Source organism: Paroedura picta, chromosome 11, assembly GCF_049243985.1.
Source record: "Paroedura picta isolate Pp20150507F chromosome 11, Ppicta_v3.0, whole genome shotgun sequence".
Classification (NCBI taxonomy): domain Eukaryota; kingdom Metazoa; phylum Chordata; class Lepidosauria; order Squamata; family Gekkonidae; genus Paroedura; species Paroedura picta.
The window spans coordinates 15211687-15234819 of NC_135379.1; the positions used below are offsets into that span (position 1 = coordinate 15211687).

The 23133-nt window shown below is 45.1% G+C and overlaps 1 protein-coding gene across 20 annotated transcripts in view; it reads right to left on the minus strand.

Annotated features, from left to right (window-relative positions):
- Positions 1 to 23133, minus strand: part of KIAA1217 (KIAA1217 ortholog) — a 432541-nt gene that overhangs the window by 93190 nt on the left and 316218 nt on the right. For 10 of the 20 annotated variants that reach the window (XM_077303784.1, XM_077303787.1, XM_077303783.1 and 7 more), the window contains 2 exons: positions 19501 to 19581; positions 6594 to 6789 (listed from right to left, as the gene is read on the minus strand). In XM_077303784.1, the coding sequence (XP_077159899.1) occupies positions 6594 to 6789; positions 19501 to 19581 (277 nt within the window). Of the gene's footprint in view, positions 1 to 6593; positions 6790 to 19500; positions 19582 to 23133 lie in introns of those variants that run through there. The other 10 variants (XM_077303786.1, XM_077303790.1, XM_077303785.1 and 7 more) reach the window with 2 other exon arrangements.

Sequence of the window (23133 nt, forward strand, 5' to 3'; positions counted from 1 at the left end):
ACCCAAGTTCACCCATGGAGATTTTATGGCTGGGATCTAAACCCTGATCTCCCCCTAGGCATTTACTTTTGAAAAGCTCAAACCTCATCTTTAAACAGATAATATATTTCTTATCATGGAATCGGATCTGAAACTGACTGCTGAGTGATTTTGGCTAAACTGGCAGCTCAGGATACTCTTGTGCCCCCCCCCCCCCCGGTGACGAGTCTTCTCCCCCACATGTCATCATGTTTTGCTTGTTCAGCATGTAAGGACTGGAAGGTATTTCCAGCACTGCTTGGTTTAGGAAGCACAGATGTCATATTTTTTGAGATGGGGGAAGCCTTCTTTTTTTGTACCCACCTGGTGAACAGTTATACATGTGGCTTAAATTGATCACAGCCCTTGGGATGTATCTGCTGCATCTGATTTCAACTGAAGTCAAGGAGTGATTTGCAATCAAGGATAAACATTAGGTAGGGTTGGGGGGAGGATTATTTGAAAGAAAAAAAAAGAAGTATGTATTTCACTAATTAAAATAATCTAAAAGGGATTTCTTCCAAAATATTTATCTAAATTTGTTACTACAGCTACCAAAGGATCTTGGAAAAAAATACTTTGGGCTTTGGCCTATTGTTTTGAAAAGATTGTGGGTCTCTTATTTCTTCAGGTTCTCTTTCAGTTGGCTATCCCTGGACTACACAGCTCTGCTGTTCTTTCTAAAGTTATCTTAAAATACGGCTGAACCAGTTAATTCACCTTAGAGAATTTCATGAATTGTTAGGATGGATTTCTAGAGGTGCCTTAATTACAAAAAGGCACACCTGGGAAACTCAGACCAACGCTTACAAAGTGTCCACAATCAGCCAACATCAAATGACCCTGAGAAAGCCATTGGGCACATTGTCAGGAGAGCGACGAGGATGACCTGGGGCCAAGGGACCAAGCCCTATGAAGATAGGTTGAGGGGAATATTCAGCCTGGAGAAAAGGAGGTTGGCCAAGAAATTCCTCCTCTCTCATGGTTTCCAGATAGGCCCATTATGCACGGCCGCCAAAACGGTGATTTCGGGTCACATAGAAAACGCGGAGGGGGAAGAAGCGAAGCAAACCGCTTATGCACGGGACGGGACGCAACGGCGGCAAAACCCAGAATAACCGATTATGCATGCGGCGACCCCGGCGCCGCTTCTGGTTGTGCCCTGGTGACCCGGAAGCTGCGCTTTCTTCCGCGTTTCACTAACGTGGCTTTTTCGGCAAGCACCGAATCAGTGGCCGGTTGCAGCCGGCACCGTGCGTTATCGGTGATTTTAGTCGCCGCCATTCCACCCCGAATGCGCGCTATCCCCCGGTGCATAATGGGCCATACAGTTGTTCTTGTTGAATCATGCAACCGGTCCATGTAGGAGCAGCTTCTGTGCCTTATCAGTAAGACAAGCGTCAGAACAGAGTGCATCAAATTGCATGCACAGGCATGATATTTTTTAAAATGTATATGCTCACTTTTGTTGTTGCCCATCACAATAATAAAAACAAAATTAAAAGATGAATTAAAGAAACATTATGTGCATTCCGAAGAGAAAAGGCAACTAAATTAAGACATACAAAGCTGTTGATAGAAAATCTGGATCGTTCTGGATCGTAGGTCTGGATCGTTCAAACCTCCAATGGAAAGGACTGAGCTGGGATCTTTCCAGCCCTCTCCTCTCCCGCCAAGCAATTCCCAACCCCAGAGTTGATTCTCAGTGCGGAGGGACTTGTGTTCCTCAACACAAGCTGCAGTCATTGTGTCACTGTCATGGGGAAGGGGCTCTGAGACGTTACAGTGAGGGGTGGTATACAAGTTAAATGAATGAATAAATAAGATGAGTGATTTTGCCCCTTCCCTATCCTCACTGCAGTTGCCCAACTGGTGTAGCTTTTAGTATATGCAAGTATTTTCATCCCGGGAACAATCTTCTTTGGGGATTAGAAGTGGTTCCAGGGAGAATGAGAGGGTGGAGAAGATCCTGTGATCCCTGCACTTGTGGATCATGGGATCCAACCCATAGAGTGAGGGAAAGGAGAAACAACTAAAACCTGCACACCAGCAAGAACAAAAGCCAGAAAACAAACAAAATCCCCTGCAGGTTGTTATCATGCAATCCTAAAAAGAATGAACAAATGTTCATTTAAGTCATGGAATAAACTCTGTCTCCAGATTACACCAGTTTGGCTTCACAAGTTAGGAGGATCCAGAAGGACTGTGTCTTGCTGATCTCAACTGGGAGGCAAGTTCATTTAGGGATAGTTTATTAAATGTGCCAAAGTAGCTGGAATGTCCTGGATAGCACTTGTGAACTTCCACATGGCCTTTCCCTGCCCTATCCTCCCTCTTCCCAGCTATTCTTGTGCTCCTGGTTAGCTTTGAACAATGGCAGGACAATACACCTCAAGAATCTCACACAAAACCCTGCAAAACCGAGCTGTTCTGGCAGGTCTACGGTTGAGGCCAGACACTAACACCAAGAAATACTGACCTCCCACATGAAACATCCAACAATGAAGGCTCCTGAGAGACCTCCATTGAGACCATATAGTAAATTCTGAGAGACCATATAGTAAATTCTGAGAGACCATATAGTAAATTCTAAAATTGAATGATTTTATACTATTGTTAACTTCCCCGAGCTGACAGGATGGGGCGGTATAGAAATAAAGTATTTACTAATTTATTATTTGGGGGGATGTTGTGAACCTCACTGCTGTACCCAGGGCGTTTTTGTGGCAGTGCTCACTGATATTGAGTAGCAGCACCCTCTCAAGTCCTTATCCTCATGCACCAGTCTGCCCCACTCAGCTAGAGAAAGAGAGGATGCACACTCAGGAATAGCCTAGTGGGGGTCTGCAGAGGGAGGGGGGAATTATCACTGTAGCCTGCTGTCTGAGTACTGGCACCTTGTTTTCACCAAAAGCTACTGGGAGTACCATCAGCCCTGCTCCACCAGTAGGATACATTCCATTGAGGTCGGCACTAGAAAAGAACCCCTGTTTTGCAACTTCCTACCGCATGAGCAAAGGGTGCCAAAGAAAACACATCTAAATCCCAGTGTAAATGATCAGATACACTGCTAACAATGGAAAGTTAATTTTAATTTCCCTCCTTAAGCCAGGCATTCCAGCCTCATCTTTGTTAATGTATTGTAAACGTGTTGGGGCATCGTCTTTGAGGGATGAGCCAGCCGCTGCTATGGGGTGGGGGGAGAGAATGGACTGCCGGTCTCATCTCCAGCAAGATTTATAAGAGAAGAGACTATTAAACACACCTGGAATAGAAAGGAGGGAAACAGATGCCGGTGGAATTGGCCAGAGCCTACAAGAGACCAATCCCTAAGGCGTACTTCACATAAGAAGAGCCCTACCGAATCAGTGGTCCATCTAGTCCAGGGGTAGTCAAACTGCGGCCCTCCAGATGTCCATGGACTACAATTCCCAGGAGCCTCTGCCAGCAAATGCTGGCAGGGGCTCCTGGGAATTGTAGTCCATGGACATCTGGAGGACCGCAGTTTGACTACCCCTGATCTAGTCCATCATCCTGTCTCTCACAGTGGCCAACCAGGTCCTCTGGACGGCCAACAACAGGGCACAAAGGCCAAGTTTGCTATTCTGGATTCATTTAAATAAATGTTTATTGTTTGTCTCGATAATTTTAGTAACCTGCTCCTCCGATTTCCTTTCTGCCTGCCTAATTATAAACTAACATTTCTATTGCGAGAGCCTGTGGTCCCTTCTGTTCGTTTCATTGGTGCAGAATTTCCAGTTTCAAAAGGTTTTTTAAAATAGTTTCTTTGACTTGTATTGTTCGCCACGCAGCCCTTCTTTTAGACTTATCTTTCCTGCCCTGGGTATTGCCTTCCATCCATCAGCATGGATTTAAACAGCTGCCAAGCATCCTCTAGGGCAGGGGTAGTCAACCTGTGGCCCTCCAGATGTTCATGGACTACAATTCCCATGAGCCCCTGCCAGAAAACAGATTGACTACCCCTGTTCTAGGGATTTGACTCTTGCATTTCCCTCTCAGCTTCCTGGTAACTAGCGCCTTCGTCTTGTTCCCTCTTTTGAAATCAAAGGTTACAGAAATCAAAGGTTACCTTAAAATCTAACACGATTGGTGGCAAGGCATGAATTTTCACAAGAGTATCTGAAAAAGTGAGCAGTGAGCAGCACAAAATCTGTGAGTCTTAGAGATGCTCCTGGATTTGCTGTTTTCTCCTGCTTCAGATAGGCCAACACGGGGAGCCATCTTGATTTATCATTCCTGATCTCTGTAGGCTCCAGAAGCCAGTACAAACTGCCTGTCACTTCAAACTTTTTTTCAGTATTTTTTTAAAAAGAAAAGAGGATTATGTATCAGATATCAAAGCGCTCTTGATAAAAACGGTCTGGGATTGTTAACAGAATAAATAACCCACTAGGCTCAGTTTATGAGCAACCCTGTGATTTATGACCCAGTCTGTTTGCTTTATGGTACTTTGCACGCTAGGAGATGGACTCCTGCAGAAGAAGAACTAAACTAGCACAAAAGCCACACTATACCTTTCATTAAGATCAAGCAAAATAACACAACACTATAACAATAACCCTTTCCCTTCCTCAGCAATCGGTCATTTTGGCTCCTATGGCCACAGTCTGCCTGTATCGGGCCAGCAGCTGCCAAGAAAACCCATCTCCTCCTAAATCGATCACAAAATGGAGTTGGCCAATGGCAAGAACAGTTACTTTGAGACGTGGCAGGGGGACAAGGGCGGGGCTTCAGAAGAATTGGCAATGAATCTTTCCTCTCTGCCCAGTGGAGCTTATTGACAGTTATAGAATACATCAAGGAATTGGGGACTTAAGAGGGTTCTATGGTTACATGAGCCACAAGAGCCTCTTGTGGCGCAGAGTGGTAAGGCAGCAGACATGCAGTCTGAAAGCTCTGCCCATGAGGCTGGGAGTTCAATCCCAGCAGCTGGCTCAAGGTTGACTCAACCTTCCATCCTTCCGAGGTTGGTAAAATGAGTACCCAGCTTGCTGGGGGGTAAATGGTAATGCCTGGGGAAGGCACTGGCAAACCACCCTGTATTGAGTCTGCCATGAAAACGCTAGAGGGCGTCACCCCAAGGGTCAGACATGACTCGGTGCTTGCACAGGGGATACCTTTACCTTTACCTTTACGGCCACATCAGGGATGCCAGCCTTCGGGTGGGATCTGGGGATCCCCTGGAACTACAGCTCATCTCCAGACTCCAGAGATCAGTTTCCCTGATGAAAATTAATGCTTTGGAATGTGGACTGTGTGACATGGTACCCACTGAGATCCCTGTCCTCCCCACACAGCACCCCCAAATCTCCAGCAGTTTTGTGACTTGGATCCGGAAACCCTACCCTCCATTCCCCTACCCTAAGCCACAGACTGACTGGGCTGAATCCAAACTAAACTAGCACTTTCTACTCCTGCCCCTCCGCACTGCAGATACCTCTCATGTCTCCTAAGCCCCAGTGAACTGCAGTAGGAGGGAGGAGGGGGGAAAGTTCCAGTCTGCCCTTGGAAAATCCAGTCTGGATGCAGCCCAGTAAGAAGTGGCATGATCATGCTCTTCGACTCCTTAAAGGCTGTCAGCTCACGGAAGAGAGCAAAGACAGGTTCTTGGCTGAAAGGTGCGTTTTGCCTGGACGTTGAAGGAAGCTTCTCTGGTGAGAAGACTTCAACTGTGGAACCAGTTACTCAGGACAGTGGTGGGCTCTCCCTTGCTGCAAGACTACATGGAAAGTTTGGAAACCATCTGTTGGGGATTCTCTATTTTTATATTTCCTGAATTTGAGTCTATAAGGCCCCTTTCAATTCTGAGCATCTGTGAAGAGACCTGGTCAAAATCGATACAAACAATTTGTAGATAGGGTCAGTAGCCTTTTGAAGAGAGAATAGCTTTGCAGTGTGTTGCACTCAGATTGTCCCAGTTTCAGTCTTTGAAATCTCCAGCTGAAGGATCTCAAGTTCCAGGTTTGGCAAAGACTCTCTTTTAATTACTTCTTTTCACAGCTGGAAAAGCGTCTGCCATTAATCCCTAACCTTAACTTTTTATTCCCCCTATGTTTCTGTGAACGACAACAGAACCCAAAGGACTGGCGTGTTACTCTAGCAAGGAATTATCATACTGTGTAATTACGGATGTATAAATGATGCTGTTTACAAATTTGCCACTAATTTACTCTCTCCTTATAGTTGTACTCTTATGATCCCTGTTCCATTGTCTGAGGAAATGTGCATGCACACGATAGCTCATGCCTTGAATAAATCTGTGTTGGTCTTAAAGATGCCCCTGGGCTCAGATTTTGTTCTTTTCCCCCAATCCGTTTGTTAACAATGTATTTTTGTATTGTAAGCCACCTTGGGGCCTTGCTAAGGAGAAAAGGAGCAGACAGACGGAAAGAATTTGAAACCTAGTCTCCAAGAGCCAGGGCTGTCATGCTTAGCATGGGATTACGGCATGTCAGTTTTTCAATTTCTTTCATGCCGAACGAAATTTGGCGGCAAATATAAACATAAGAAGAGGGCAGTATTCACTTGGTATAACGGCATGGGTGGTGTCTTACCAAGTGATCTCTCCTTTGTCTGGTTTGTTGTCCTCACCACCGGCAGGCTCGCTCGCGTGCGGCTTCCTCGCGAGAAAGGCGTAGGGGACTCTCCCTCAGACATGATTTCGAGAGAGTCGGCAGACGCCTCTGACAAGTACTCTGCCTGATCTCCCAGGTTGGGTTGTGGGCTTTGAGATAGTTTTGGGCTCCTCGTCTGTGGAAACAGATAAATAAATGAATCATTACTAAAGAGCAAATAATGGTGTTATTTTTAAAGTGACTTTAAGATCAATGCCTGAAGGGGAAAAAAACCTTGGAAAAAAATAGATGGGTGAGAAGGTGAATGTTGAATTATGGCAGACCTTGTGCAATGAAGGTGACTCCTGTGTTTGCTATTCACAAAAGACCATCCCGGTGTATTCCATTAAGATTTTTATGGCTGTACATCCAACGACATGAAATTCATATCTAACAAGTACCTGAGGCGAAGACATTAAGGGCTAGATGGATGGCAATTCAATTCCCTGCTGCTTTGACAACTGTTAATATTGGCAGTTAACAGCAACTGTATGCAAGGACTCCGACAAAACCCAGAGACAATGAATGAATGAAAGCGAGGAATGTTCTCAGTGCAGATGTGTGGGTTATCTTATGCGGAGAGGCACTTCTCCATTCAAAAGAATACGGACAATTGTTTTAGCTCTGCTGCTCGCCTGCACTCTGGCCTGTTTTCAGCTGTCTCAAACGGATACTTGTTTTGTGAGACCAAAAAGCCCCCAACTTGTGAGCTCGGACCCACCTGCTTTGTGCCTTCCTGGCTTTTCCTTCTTTCTCAGCAAACAGGATTCAAAACCAGGATTAAACCAGGTTTAGAATCCTGGCAACTGGAAATAAACACACTCCCACTTATCAAGGCAGCAAAATCTTGTTCTCATGACAAATTGGAGTCCGATCAAAGGCTTACAAAATCAGCAAGCTCTCAACTGTAAATTCAGGCTGGTGGGAGGAGGAAGGGAGGAAGGATCTGAGGCTTGTTCTCGACACAAGCAAGTTGTGGCTCCCTTGTGACACTGAAGGAGTCCCAGGTCTCTGCCCCGGACACACCCTCTCTGAACCCCATGCCACTTCCCTCTCTTCATGCCAAAGGCTTCCTGAAACAAGCTTTCCATTTGTCCAAATCTCTACTTTTACATCATTCTCCCTTCCCCCACCCGCGATATATATAGTTCTTCATTCTGCAGAATATTTTCATTCTGCTAGGGTAGACAAACATTTCAGTGGAAACGGCAGAATTCCCAGCAGTGTCGAATGGCACATCCTCAGATGTGTTTCTAAGAGAGATCCAAACAAGCAGAGTTTTGAAGAAGAAGAAGAGTTGGTTCTTATATGCCGCTTTTCTCTACCCGGAGGAATCTCAAAGTGGCTTACAGTCACTTTCCCTTTCCTCTCCCCACAACAGACACCCTGTGAGGGAGGTGAGGCTGAGAGAGCCCTGTGGCAAGCCCAAGGTCACCCAGTTGGCTGCATGTGGGGGAGTACAGAATCAAACCCGGCTTGCCAGATTAGAAGTCCACACTCCTAACCACTACAACAAAGGGGATGTATTGTCCTTACTTCCTAAAAATCACAGGGAGGGGGCCTTGTCTTCTCTAAATGGTATGCCAGGAAATCTGGTATGTTAAAACAGAAGAAAGGGATTTAGGGAAAGAACTTTTAGATCAGAAAATACCCCAGAATAGTCCTGAAGTTACATACACTTAGAGGATTGTCCCTGGAGGAAAATGGAAACTAAATGAATGGAAATGGGCAGGTGGAGCTTTTCATGGAATAGAAGCAAATAACCCCACCAAGTAAATAACATTCTGTTAAGCCTCTATTAAGGGAGCAGGGAGTCTTTCCCTCCAGGTTGTTGACAAGCCTACAAACTGGTATTGATTCCATATCCTTCAGCATTTCAGAAATGAAATGGGAACAATACTTGTCTCATACCAGGGATTCGTATTTGAGTGTGGCTTCTCACCATCACTGTCACACATTACTGCAAGTTCTACTCCACCTATGCTAAAGTTTCTCCTCTGCCATTTAGTATTCAACAGCCTATGGTGCACCTGTGCAAAAACCGTGTGTGTTTCTTTAGGATAAAGATATAGGTTGAAAACTGAAGTTGCCTTGCAAATAGATTGTTGCAGCTGCAGAACTCAAGGCAGAAAGCTGGACAATGAATGGTGCTTTAGTGTCCACCTACTCTTGCTTTTACCTACATGCACAATGGAGGTAAGATGTATTCACCAACATGGGAAGAAATTTTTGACTTCTGCAGATTCTGAACTCTGAAGAAAAAACAGCTTGAACAATTCAAGCTATCGCAGGGTATCCCGACACAGCCACAAAATTATTTGAGCACAGACGGAATCCTTTCAAGGTGCCCAATGTCCATTTTGACGCTCCGCTTTTTAAAATACAAATTAACCAATTAACCCTATAGAAAGGTGCAAGCCCTCAACAAATAGTAATTCTCTTCCACCACATTAACCTGATTTCATGGTGGGGGTTGGCTGTGCAGTTGCCTTATGCCGCCTCAGACCCTGGCCCATCAAGATCCATACTTGTCTATACAGACTGGCTGTGGCAGAAGTCTTCCTCATCATCTACCATAAAATCAGAGCCCAGTAGCACCTTTAAGACCAACAAAGATGTATTCAAGGCATGAGCTTTCGAGTGCAAGCAGACTAGACTCTTCATCATCTACTATGTAAAACTTTTTAGCTGGAGATGCTGGAGATTGAACCTGGAACCTCCTGCATGCAAAGCAGATGTTCTACCACAGCTCCCTTTTTCATGGGGAAGTTCCCATACCATTGGCAATTTCCATAATATGCAATTTCTCATTCTCAGCCCCTAAACACTGGATTCATCGCCTGTGCTTGTCTTATTTTAAACTTTGATTCATCTTCGTTAATGATGTTCTATATTTAGAAGGCTGGAAAATGCTGTTCAGATCAAGAGGAGATTTTTTTTTATTAAAAAAAGAGAGCCATATTGCTGACATCTGGCCTTTTTCAGCACTTTTTTCTTAGTGGGAAGAATTGAGCTTGCCACAGAAATGGCACACGGGTCATGTTATACTCCCTCGGTGACCTTGGCTGAATGAGCAACTTTAGCTTTTATGAGGTTTTCATTCGGTTGCTGGAGAGCTTCCCTCATTCTCTCTGTTGCCAACTTGTCCAGTCGCTCACAAAATACAATAACTTTGAAATACTTAATGAGAATCCCAAGGCCTCTGCAGCTCTGGGCTTGAGAAAGGTTTGTGTTCATAAATTAGGCATTATTGAGTGTCCTGCAGTGACACGATTATGAAGCAGAGTTTTCTCCCCCACGGGGAAATTCGAGCTAAGATTTATTCTTAGAGAACAGAGGCATGCTTTGAAGTGCTTCCATGACGTACATCACGTCTAGGCTACAAGGTTGTAAACACCCTGGGCTGGTGCACATGCATTAACGCCTGAGAAGTGACAAATGACCTCCAAATAAAGACAGACATTCAAGGAGCCAACAATTCTCTCATTCAGTCACCTGTGCGCATCTGGAAGCTAGGGCTACAACAGTACTTGACCCTGTTAGATGAATACACTTGAGGAGGGGGGGGGGCGAACCCTATGGTCAGTATCTCCAATCGATTTGCAATCTCACTGAAATTAGGATTAATCGAGAAGGCATTTGGTATTTTAAAAACTATTTCAGAACATCCACCCTCCCTGCCCCACTGGACAGCTGCTGAAAAGTAGGTGGCATAGGATCATTTTGCTAATCTCTGTTGGGACCAATTATGTCCCAGGGTTTTCTTGGGGAGGGGGAATCACTATTTCATATAAATTACCTGAAATTCCCTTCTGGATTTCAGCCTGCTTCACAAAGAGGGCTAACTATCCACAGCAGTTAGCATTACTCATTCAAATGCTAAGGAGCTTACCATAAACTAATTAAAAGAGACTCCTGAAGTTGTTCGATTCATTAATTTATATCTGCTTTGCAGAAATGGAACACTGACTGTTAAACTCGCAGGTACAAGCCAAGGTCTGGAAGCTCAGAAAGTTACCCCAAGTCAGGTGTTTGCTACGGACCGCAATAAAAAAACCAAGACTTTGAAAACCCAATTGAATGTGGACCATAATGCTGACAAGAACACATTAAGAGGAACTCTAATTGGTGGTACAGCACATGCCCTACATGTGCAAGGACCAAAGAATCTCCAGAAAATAGAATTTGTGGACTACTTCCCCTTGGGTCTTTGGAAAAATTCCAAGGAGAGAAAATAGTACAATCTCTAAGGACCAAGGATCTGCCCTACTCTATGACATCCTTATCTATGACATTCAATGCGCACTTTCTGGTTTTGGAAAGAAGGCTCATTATTTATCTAGAGTGAAAACAAGTGCAGGCAGTAATCCTTATCTGATCATCTCAACAAGTGCTGTCTTAATCTGGCTCTGTATCTCTCTGTGTATCGAAAAGTTCTCACCCTTCTTCCTGCCCATGGATGGACAAAACCAGCCAGGCAACCATTTTAAGTAATTTTTGTATAGGTTGGTCTTGGGATTCATTGCAGAGGTCAAGGAGGCAGCTAGGAAAGCAGAATGACTAGGAAATGATGGTTAAATAGGTAAAAATTGTATGTTTATCTACATTGGCCCCTGTCTCTGAAAAAAGTTTAAGGGTAGAGAACACACTACGGTTTCCATGTAACCCAGAAGCAGAGAAGTAGAAACTTGACCAATTAGCTGTGAAACCCAAATTGACTCCCCGGTAAAAATAAAAGGCTGAAACTGTTGAAGGGAATGAAGCTCAACATTTCCGAGAAATGCCGTCAAGTGATGTTCAGCTTTGATGTCTACCCAAATGCTCTGAAACGTCATTATTCATATTTCTCTCAACTCATTCATTCTACCGAGCTGCCAGTGAAAGAGTTTCTTGCCTGCCGTCTTCAAGTCCTTTTAAAATCTCTTCTAAGCTACTTCACCAGCATGGGCTCTCATGCATTCTTCCCCCCGACACCCTAATCCTAGACTTTCATCCGCTCATCAAAACGTTACAAATAAGAGAGCTAGTGGAGAGAGCTATCTTCGGCATGGAATGGACGTTGTTGGGGATCCTTGACTGGATCCCCAGACGTGTCTTCTGGCGACGTTCAAATGAGATGCAAATAGCAGTGCCTCAGATGATCACGATTATCTCATCGTAAGCCTGTTGTGAGATACAAAGCATAAAATACTACTATTAAGAATGCATTACTATCCACAGCTAAGCATCCACACATCTGCTTAAGGGTAAGCCAGTTCCCAATATTCCTATGCATTCTGGTGAAACCAAAAGCCTTTCTGAAGAAGATGAAGTGCTAAGTTAATAAAGTGGACTTGCTTCTCAGCTTGGTCTTACCCCAAGCAAACTGCATCTGTGTGGACATGCTTCCTCTCTCCTCCCATATATGGAATGGTAGCCAAGAGGTGGTTTGGGATTGTTTCAGTGGCAAGAAAACCTGTGTATTCCTAAGACTGGATAGCCTGGCCTTCATTTGCAAGTATACTCCAGCGGGGACAATGAGTTTCTGTGCACAGGGTACACAAAAAAGCAGCGTGCATACCTCCCCATAAGGTCTCTGCAACCTAGAAGGCCTCATGCTGCACTCAACTCTTTTTTGCTGAGCCTCCTCCCCTTGTTCAAAGGTTTTCCCTAGCACTGCTTTCAAGAAAAGGGAGAGAAAATATTATGCCTCTCTTAATCCAACTAGCGTATTACCCCAACTTTTGCACATGCACGCGCACCTATCGTAAACACATGCATGGGGGACAGAATTATCCTCACACCAATCTTGAGGATTTTCACCTGTGAAAACAGAAATCGATTCAAGCCTGGGGAAAGAAACTCCAAACACTCAGCGGTTGGATGAAGCAGATTTCATTTTTCTTTCATGGGTATTATTATTATTTCATTATCAAGAGGTGAGAGAAAGCATGTAATGTGTGGAATTCAATGAACATTGCACGTGCAGAGTAGGGGGTTGCCAGGGAGGGAGAAAGAGCATATAAAACAGAAAATATCACATAGGCAACTGTGTTAAGGAAAGCTTTTTTTAAAAAAAAGGAGAGGAGGAGAGGGAGAGATTGTGCCAGGGCTCACGAAACCACAGCCAGAATCCTTCTCCTGCTCCCTCACAGAGATTAGTAATGTTCCTTCCCTCCCATGCAGCCACTGCTTTTGCTAAAGCAGCAGGAATGTGGTCTAATCCTAGAGAAAACTCCTAAGCGGCTCAACGGGTTGATATCCAGATTCCCTATGCTGCAAGCAAGTTAAACAGGAATGCAAACTTGACCTTCTCTTTAGAATTTGTTGTTAGGTGCAAAGTCATGTCCGACCCATCGCGACCCCATGGACAATGATCCTCCAGGCCTTCCTGTCCTCTACCATTCCCCAGAGTCCATTTAAGCTCACCAACTGCTGCAGTGACTCCATCCAGCCACCTAATTCTCTGTTGTCCCCTTCTTCTTTTGCCCTCGATCGCTCCCAGCATTAAGCTCTTCTCCAGGGAGTCCTTCCTTTTCATGAGGTGACCAAAATATCTGAGTTTCATCTTCAGGTTCTGGTCTTCTAAGGAGCAGTCAGGGCTGATCTCCTCTAGGACTGACCGGTTTATTCACCTTGCAGTCCAAGGGACTCGCAAGAGTCTTCTCCAGCACCAGAGTTCAAAAGCCTCCATCCTTTGACGCTCGGCCTTCCTTATGGTCCAACTTTCACAGCCATACATTGCAACTGGGAAGACAATCACCTTGACTAAACACACTTTAGGTCTCTGCTTTTTAGGATGCTGTCTAGATTTGCCATGGCTTTCCTCCCCAGAAGCAAGTGTTTTTAATTTCTTTGCTGCTTTTAATTTCTATTCTCTTTAGAATACTGATTGACAAAAACATTTGTTTTGATCGGAGTGGACTGGAAAGTTAAAACGGCCCCGGAGCATACCAGGCTGAGGGGATCTTGCAGCAAGGGAATTGGCTGCAAGGGAATTGGCTGAAACCTGGATGGCAGGGCCCTCCCTGGGAGTCACCATACCTGTCGCTTCTTCCATCCCCATCACCAGTGCCCCTCGCCACATCTGGGCCCAGAGATTTCTGCAGGACCCGCAGAGCTTATGGGGTTCAGTGGTGCTTGCTCCTTGGAAGGAGTGGCCCACCAGGAATTTCTCCTGAAAGTTCAACAGCAGGTCCCCTGCAGTTACTTGGATAATTACCACCTGTTCTCCCTGAGCAACCTTTATATTTTGGAAACAAAATATTTACAAAGCTGCCATAACCATACAGGATTCTCTCCTTGCAAGGAAACTAACCCTGTCATAGCTGCTGTTTGGTTGCTGCAGAGGACTTGCATGTCCCCAGGACAGGAGTATGGCTTGTTAACTCATCTTGAGTCAAACTTCTCATGATACGGACATTTTCAGTTGTACCTAGGAGGTCACAGCTATGTTTGAGGACAGGGATAATTGACCTGTGGTCCTCCAGATGTTCATGGACTACAATTCCCACGAGCCCCTGCCAGAGTTTGCTGGCAGGGGCTCATGGGAATTGTAGTCCATGAACATCTGGAGGACCACAGGTTGCCTACCCCTGTTTGAGGAGACAGTACTCAAGTGGGTGAATGTTCCCCTAACGAGCACTACTTTGTGAGGGACGCAGGGGTGTGATCAGCAGAAATGTATGATGTTACAGATTCCATTAAGATTCTCCAAAATTGAATGAAAAGACCTCCCACTTGGGAGACGCAAGGTTATCCCCACACAGCCTACCTTGCCATCTTGAGTTTCCTTTTGTTTTTATGACCACCTCCTCTTTCTCCTCTCCCTTCTCCTCCTCCCATAATCCAAGGCCCTTGCTTATGTGCAAAGTACTATCCTTTGGCATGTAAACTTGTATGCATGTGCATAGAGCAGGGCTCACATTGTACTTGGTAGTTTTCCATTCTGGTGACATCTCCTGTCCCATGGCCTTTATGTGTGTGTGTGCATGTGCATGTCTGAGTGTTTGTGTGCATGTGTAGGGGCTATGGCAGCAACTCCAAGTGGGAGAGCCCTTTATGCAGAGACTTTTGGATCCCAGCCATCGTTTCCTAGGATATATTATTAATTAAGGCTGGAGAACTGAATCAATCATTTGAACAGTCATTACACTAGCTTCGCTAAAGTTAGCCCTAAGATTTGAGAAGCAGAAACGGTCAGGCTTCAGATTTGAGCTATTAAGCTTGCTCAGTTTTTGCAAAGCTTCCCTAACTTCTCATTTGCTTCTTAGTTCCTTTGAGAACAAGCGGAGGAGAAACCTGGCTCAGAAATACTGACTCAGAATGATGCACCCACCAAAGCCCACCCATTGGACAGACTGGATTTGTACAAGTCATAGATACGTTCCCTCAAAAATCCTGTTTTCATGACCGCGAATGAATAGACATCCTGCCTGTTCACGTGGACCTCTGTCCACCCCCTCTTTATTGATGCCTTGCTCCCAATGGAAGACAACTGACCCTCCGGTTGAACGGGGGCAGGAGGTAAAGGGAGAGATGGGATTAGTTGCACTGAATAAGAGGTTGCCATCTGTACTGTATTGTTAAGGGAGTTTTATGGGGTTTTATTGTTATGGTTTTAATCATTGTTGTGAACCGCCCCAAGCCAACTTGTCAGGAAGGGCGGGACAGAAATCAAATAATGAATAAATAGAGCTGACAATCTACAAATGAAGCTGGGGACCAGCGACTGGATAAATACACCATTTCAATCACAGGTTCAGCTGTAGAATGGAATATAGAATAGAATCTTAATTTTTAGACCGCCGTCCGCCAATTAGGTCTCACGGCGGTTCAAAACATGAGAATTTATCAATGCTTGTACAAAGAAAAATCAAATGTACCTGGCCACCTTCATATGGCTTTTCAAGGTTTGTTTATCTAGCTTTGATATTCCCATACTAACAGAATTTAGTCTACTTAAAATTTTTCTCTCCTCAGACCAGGGGTAGTCAAACTGCGGCCCTCCAGCTGTCCATGGACTACAATTCCCATGAGCCCCTGCCAGCGAATGCTGGCAGGGGCTCATGGGAATTGTAGTCCATGGACATATGAAGGGCCGCAGTTTGACTACCCCTGCCTCAGACAGTAAGGAGCTTTTCCATATCCCTTAGCAATCAGAAAGGGAAAGAGTACTTTATGTGCTGATGTCATCTCGTCAGATGATCTTCCGGACACCAGAACATTCTGTCACCATGGCAAGAAGTCATAAGTCACTGAGCCAGTGTTGGTGCGATTCTGTTCCCCCTTGTTAAGCAGCAAAACAACATACTGCACACTTCTGTCACTGACTTCTGGCTTCTTCCGTTTCAACTCAAAACCCCTCTTTGTATTCAGACACCGGCCCCAGTCCAGCTACAGCTACAGCGAGACCTGATTAAATTCCAGACAAATGCATGAGACTTTCGTTACTCCCAACTAACATCTCGGTGATTTTAATGCGGCTTAGTCACAGCTCACTTTAGCTAGGTCAGTGACTTCATAGTTTGTATTATTAGGGGACGAGCTACATTGAAAACAAATCCTGAACATCTTTCGGGCATCCTTAACGACTCCTGTCTGATGCTGATGAACCACACTGCTCTTTAACCCAGAGCCCTGTGAAGAGAGGAATATGATAAGGGCAGGATGTTTAATCCCTTGCTGCTGTCTTATTATGCAGAAGGTGGGATCACCTTCACAGCTGCTAGCAAAAGTTCATTTCATACTCCGGAGGTGAGGGGTTGAAAGCGTGTGATTTTTATGTAAGTCTCATAAATCTAATTCTTGGGTAGCCGGTCAATGTCTTTAGCCTTGAACAGTTCAAATTCATAGCCAAAGTGTGGTGTAACTAGCACTTCATATTCAGCTACTGACAGATTTTGGAGGCAATTATTGGTTAATATATAGAAAAAAACATCAGCTTTATCTCCCAGAGCGCAGTAATGAAAAAATAAATTTTCCTTTAAAGAGTCCCAGGACCTTTCCATCTTCTGCCTGGTTCAAGGTTTAATTTGCGTCTAACAATTGTGATACTTAAAAGAAAAATTAACTCATCTTTCTCCCAAATCAGGGCCCAAAGTATCACACAGAAACAGCACGATGCTAAGGCAATACCATCAGTTGGAGAGTTCGTCCCATCACTCCCCAGACACAATTATATCCCTTCAAAGGCTCTGCTTTACACCTTTGTTCCTAAAAGACAGGTGGGTCACTACCTTTTCTATGGCCCTTGATGTGGTCTTCAGAACACAGGTCTGCCATAGAAAAAGCCTGAGCATGGACAGCCACAAGTCTTACTTCCTTGCCCAGAGGATGCAAAACAGATTCTGCTGCATGAGGAGAGGACAGACCTGAAGATATGAGGATGCCCCATCATGAAGATCTTCATTCTCCTTGAACAGAATCCCGAAACAAATGAACAGGGAAGGGCATCACAAACTCACAGTGCCTTGCCCGCAAAAGCTCTCTTGCTATCTCATTTTGAGCCAATGCTTCTGAGTGGCACCCCATAGAGCAGGGGTAGTCAACCGGTGGTCCTCCAGATGTCCATGGACTACAATTCAGTAGAGGCTGGAACTGGTTGCTAGTTAGCAGATGATGTTATTTACCTCCATGCCATGAGACCTCCAGATGCTCATTCCTGACCATTAATCCTCTCTTAAAGGGACAGGATGTTTTGCACCAGGCCTGTAAGAGCCCTGTTTGAAACGAGGACAGCCAACCTCTGCGGCTGGGTGGGTGGTGGGTGGGCCTGGAGATCTGGAATTACAACTCATCACCGGACTGCAGAGATGAATTCCCCTGCAGAAAACAGCTGCATTGCAGAGGGGGGACTCTATAGCAGTCTACCCCACTGAAGTCCCTTCCCAAACCTCACCATTTTAGGGTATACCCCCAAAACTCTCGGGCAGGGGTAGTCAACCTGTGGTCCTCCAGATGTTCATGGGCTACAATTCCCATGAGCGTTTGCTGGCAGGGGCTCATGGGAATTGTAGTCCATGGACATCTGGAGGACCACCGGTTGACTACCCCTGCCATAGAGCACAGCTTATCAAATCAGTGTTCAAAAATAGGGGAAAGTTTCCAGGCCAGACCCAACAGGTTAAAAGTGCTATTGGAGACTGCAGTCATCTGTTTCTCCGCCAAAAGGAAGTGTCAGACCACCTGTTAAGCAGACTTCAGTAACAGATGCCGGAGGGCAGGGGCCTTGGGGTGCCAAAATAGGCATGCCATGGCAAGCAGCAGTTCTGAGTGGCACCCCAAGCACTGCCACCGGGGTGCATGGCTTGATCGATGGCAGTGTTGGCTGGGGGGGGGGCTTCTTTCAAAACCAGCCTTCCTCTGCCCCACTTCCATAAAGGATGGAGAGAAGAATAGAAATAGCTACCGTCATTGCTGGGCTCCACGCTCTCTTAGCTCTTGGGACAACAGAGGCACTTTGCCCATCCAGGTCCATGTACACTCGCCCAGCCTTCCCTCCTCCACCCTCTGGCCTACCCTTCCATGCCCCACTCCCACGAAAGAAGAGCAAGCAACCACAGGCTCCACTGCCACCAACCGCTGCACCCACTCAGCTCATGGGGCAGCAGGCAAGGCATCGCCAAGCGTACTTGGCCTGCAGTGTGCGTGTTTGTGTGTGTGTGTGTGGGGGGGGGGAGTCTAGCAGCAGGGAGGGTTCAAGTCACGTGGGCAGAGTCACTTGCTTGAACAGCATGCAAATGAGGCATCGTAAACTACCCAATCAATGACTGCATACAGACCCTGGAAATGGACCAACTGAAGGGCTCCATTAAGGGCCAGTCAGGTTATTAGTGGGCTGCTCAAATTATATACAAGTCCAAGGGGTTATGTTTTCTGCTGTTCACTGTTCCGGTGGAGTTGGCATCTACTTCCTAGAGATGTCTCAATTTATCTGACCTATTACAGCAGTTTTTTTTTAAATGAGGAACAGAATTATGAAAATAGCAAGTCTGAGAAAGATTAAAAGGCAAGTACTCTTAATAGCATCATAAAAAAAAATCAGGAAAAACGACACAAGCCATTATTATCTTGGCCTTCAGAGACACGCTTTGGTCCCCAAAACTGATTACCTTCTTTCATTCTCACATGAACACAAATACCCAATGGGAATATGAAATAAAAACAACACTTACATTTGCAGTCGGAGCTTACAAAGGTTAATGTATTACGTGTTGACGCTAATATTCCAAGCTACCCATTAAATAATTAATTTCTTCTTGTCACATGGGATTTTTAATGGGCTAGTTACATAAAGATTTCAAGCAAATGAAATGCCTCTTGGGAACACAGGCCAGGGGACGTGTGTGAAACAAGCTGTAAAACTTGTAACGTTTAAATTCATCATCAGGGGTAGTCAAACTGTGGCCCTCCAGATGTCCATGGACTACAATTCCCATGAGCCCCTGCCAGCATTCGCAGTTTGACTACCCCTGGCTTTAGGTATCGTTTCTGAGCGCTATCTGTCCAATGCAGGCAGATGCCTGTGACTTCAAAGAGTGCCCCAAAACGATTGTGTAGGAAACAGATCTAGCCCGGGTGTTACAGAAATTATTGTGCTGGTCAGAACAAAACACCGCAGCCGTTTCATGCCGTTTGCGCTCTCTATGCCAGGCCTCATTGTTAAAAACACAGCACTCCAAACGCAGGTTTCAAAAGGTGCCCCATGCATTCCCCGGCTCAAGTCTGCGAGAACAACAAAAACATGCTGGCCTTGTTTTAAACAGAGACAATCCTGCCTCATTGTGGCAGGATCGTCTGGCCCCATTCCAAAGCGGCAGGCTCAATCCCAGGCAGAGTGCAGAAGAAAGAAAAGGACAGTACTAACTCTCTGAGAGGATTCAATTTTCATCAAGTACCTTTGAATGTCAAGTTCTGAATGGAAGGAGATCAACATGCCCTGCAAAGCCTGTGCATCGAAGAAAGAGAGAGAAAGGAGGAGGGGGGGGGGAGAAAAAAGAATGTTTAACGTAAAACCAAGCAGAACAAAAGATGGAGCGGAAGTATACAAGTGAAAATACGCACCGATAAAACAATAGCGGCGTGGAGAAGAAAAGGGTCGTGCATGGAAAATTATGACACGAAGCAGTGGGATGGCAGAAAATGAATGCTGTGATTGTGGAATTGGGATCTCGTTATAAGCCGGCTTTCTCGTCCCGCCAGCTGGGTTTCAGATTATAATATAAGTGCACCAACCAATTGGATGTACCCTTCAGTGCACCTGATAAAGTAAACTCTGGCTCATGAAAGCTCACTCTGGAATTTTCTCTCTCTAGTCTCCAGGAGACCAATGGACTCTAGTTTTATTTTGCTGCTAAACTTTTCCAGTCCTGGCCAAACCTTGGTGGAATGAGCTCCCGGAAGATCTCCCGGGGAGCTTTCCGCGTTCCGCAGGGATTGCTAGATGGAGCTCTTCCACCAGGTCTACAGCTGAGGCCAGGGCACGGAAGATCAGATGGGCCCCCTGGAAGAGAGTTCCACCAGGCCAGACCATCACCGCTGGTGGACTGCCGGCATGCATAATTAATCTCTGGCACACCGAGAGGCAGCCTGTCGAGGCTGTTTTTTGCCGCCAGGGTACATAATTTTAATGGGGATAGCATAATTTTAATGGGGTATTATAGTTGTGTTTTATGTGGGGGTTTTATTGTGTAACCCACCACGAGACAGGTTGTCGAGAGCAGGAAACAAACCCTCCAATAATAAATAAATAAACACAAATATAAAATAAATTCTATGAACCATATTCCTCTTTTGCTCCCTCCCCTTCCCAAGTTCTACCTTCCCTAAACAGAATTGAGGTTTTTGTGTCATACTTGGCATTTCATTGAGTCCTTCGCCAAAACTGGTAAGAGCATGAGAAGAAAACATTGTTATGTTATTGTTAAAGAAAACAGCCATAGTTATTTAATGTGCTGGAAGGAGATCAATATGCCCTGCTGACAAACAAACTAAATTTAGCCACATATGCATATATCCTAAACCTCAAATTGATGCATCTTTGAGAAGTGAGCATGGTTGCCAACTCTGGGTTAGAAAATTCCTGGAGATTTGGGACAGAGCCTTTGGTAGGCAGGGTTTTTTAAAAAATTTTCGCAGGGGGGACAGACTCAGCAAGGATGTGATACCATAAAGTTCGCCTTCCAAATCTGCCATTTCCTCCAGGGGAACTGATCTCTCTAGAGCAGGGGTAGTCAAACTGCGGCCCTCCAGATGTCCATGGACTACAATTCCCAGGAGCCCCTGCCAGCGAATGCTGGCAGGGGTTTCTGGGAATTGTAGTCCATGGACATCTGGAGGGCCGCAGTTTGACTACCCCTGCTCTAGAGCTCCAAACACCACCAGGAAGCTGGCAGTCCTATGATACATATGACCCCAGCATGCCATAATCAAAACAACCTCCTTCAAGAAACATTTCTCCTTTTAACTCATAACCCTGACAGTATAATCAGCTAAAGCCTCAGTTGATCAATCATCTAACAGCGGAATGATAGCAGGCAAGTAATTCTAAGATGTGTCAGGCAGAAAATCCAGGTCCAGCCTCCCTTTCCAAGAATCAATCGCGGAAGGAGACCGTAATGGAAACAACGCCTGGATCTGAATATACAGATACCGGCGTTTAAGTAGGAAGGACGTTGGCTTTTAAAGAGCTTAGGGAGGAAACTTGGGATCAAATGCAGATTTCCTGCAGATGAAGATTTTTGTGGGAACGCGATATTTCCTGATAACGCTGTTCTGGGCGGAAGAACGAGAGGAGTGACAATTCTGCTGAGCATGGGCCAAAGGCTAATGGAACTGGTATGTATTAATAGCACACAAATGTTGTAGCCATGGAAAAGAGGGCCTCTCATTGTGCAATAGACAGTGGGAGCCTAGAGGAATAGCAAGTGGCAAACCCAGGCAAGTCGCCAGAGAGTTAGGAACCCACTGGAGGAAAGTAATGAAGACTCTTTTTGCAAGTATGCCTAAAGACAACAGCTGACTCTCGCTGGACCAATAACTAAACACAATCAAGCTAATGGAAACACATGAGATATTTAAATTCAGGCTCATCAGGCTACGTACTTCCAACAAACTTTCCCCCTTCCCCACTTCTCACAAAACTACACACATGCTCCAGTCCTGACTTGTTAACTCTTACAGCCAAATACTGGCAGCAAAAAGCAACAGGGGGGCAGGGACATGCCTGTTTTGGGCCACCTAAATATGGATTTATGGGTCTTGGGTGACGCTGTTTGCAGATGTCTGAAGTTTCTCTTGCTGTCCCCAAAGGATGCCTGTTAATTTTGGCATTTCTTTCTCTTTTTTATGCCATTATTTTTAAAAGAGAGAGTTGCACAAACACAAGTTCCGTCGCTTTAGCTCAAGTCCCATCTGTTCCTGTTGTTGGTTCTCTACCTGAAATCATTATCCTTCCCAACGGTGCTGGGAAAACGACTTCATTGCCTTGAAAAATGATTCCTTGTAAGCCGATTAGGACTTATTGGAAATCAGAAATACAAAGAGATAAGCCATAAAGGGACCAAGATCATATGCGTATAGGTGTTTTAAAATAAATTATTTAGTAGTGATTTGAAAACGAGGAGCAGGAGAAAGAAAGAAGGAAGATCCATTCCAAATGCATCAGAATCCCCTTTATTTGGGTCTGTTGTTTTCCTGTGAGCTTTACTTAAACAGACGTGGCTAATCAAAAGGAATGGCTGTCCTGTAAGCCACATTAAACAAAGGAAAGGACAGCAGCATCTAGTGAGACGTTCACATCTGGTCAAACAGCAAAGTCTTAATCTTTTCACATCCTCTAGTTACATCTAATGGCTACAAAACTTCTAGAAGTTTTTCCCCCCTATCGTAGACCTCATTGTGACCTCCCCTGTTTGTTAAAAGGGCATTTCTTTCGAGTCTAAAGTTGGAGCGTCCAATTAAACCTAATGAAAGAGCTTCCGAACACAACTCTGTTTTAGTAGATTTTTATTCTGCTGTTCCTTCAAGGAGTTCAGGGCGATAGATATCAGCCTCCCTTTCCTCCATTTTATCCTCATAACACCGTTGCAAGGTAGATTAGGCTGAGAGTGTGTCTAACTTACCATCACACAAGGAATTTAATGGCAGAGTGGACCTGACTTTTCCAAATCTTACACTCTTAACAGAGCTGCCCCAAACTTTGTGACCGTTTTTGGAATTCTGACCCAAGGTGATGGGCCCAACTGCAGAATTGCTACACATACCGACATACACACAGAAAGAGAAGAAACCAAATTTAAGGGACAAGAGGAGTAAGTTTTGTGAAATGGGAACAAGAGATGGAGGCAAACAACCCTGCAGTGAGATGGGCTACCAATGTAATCTTCAATGGCCAATTAGAAGCCTTGTTCAGCAGAAGCTCAACCCAGATCTGCCCGCTTTCTAAAACCACAATTGATGGGCACTAGCAAAGGTGACAGTGGACACCATCATGCCTATG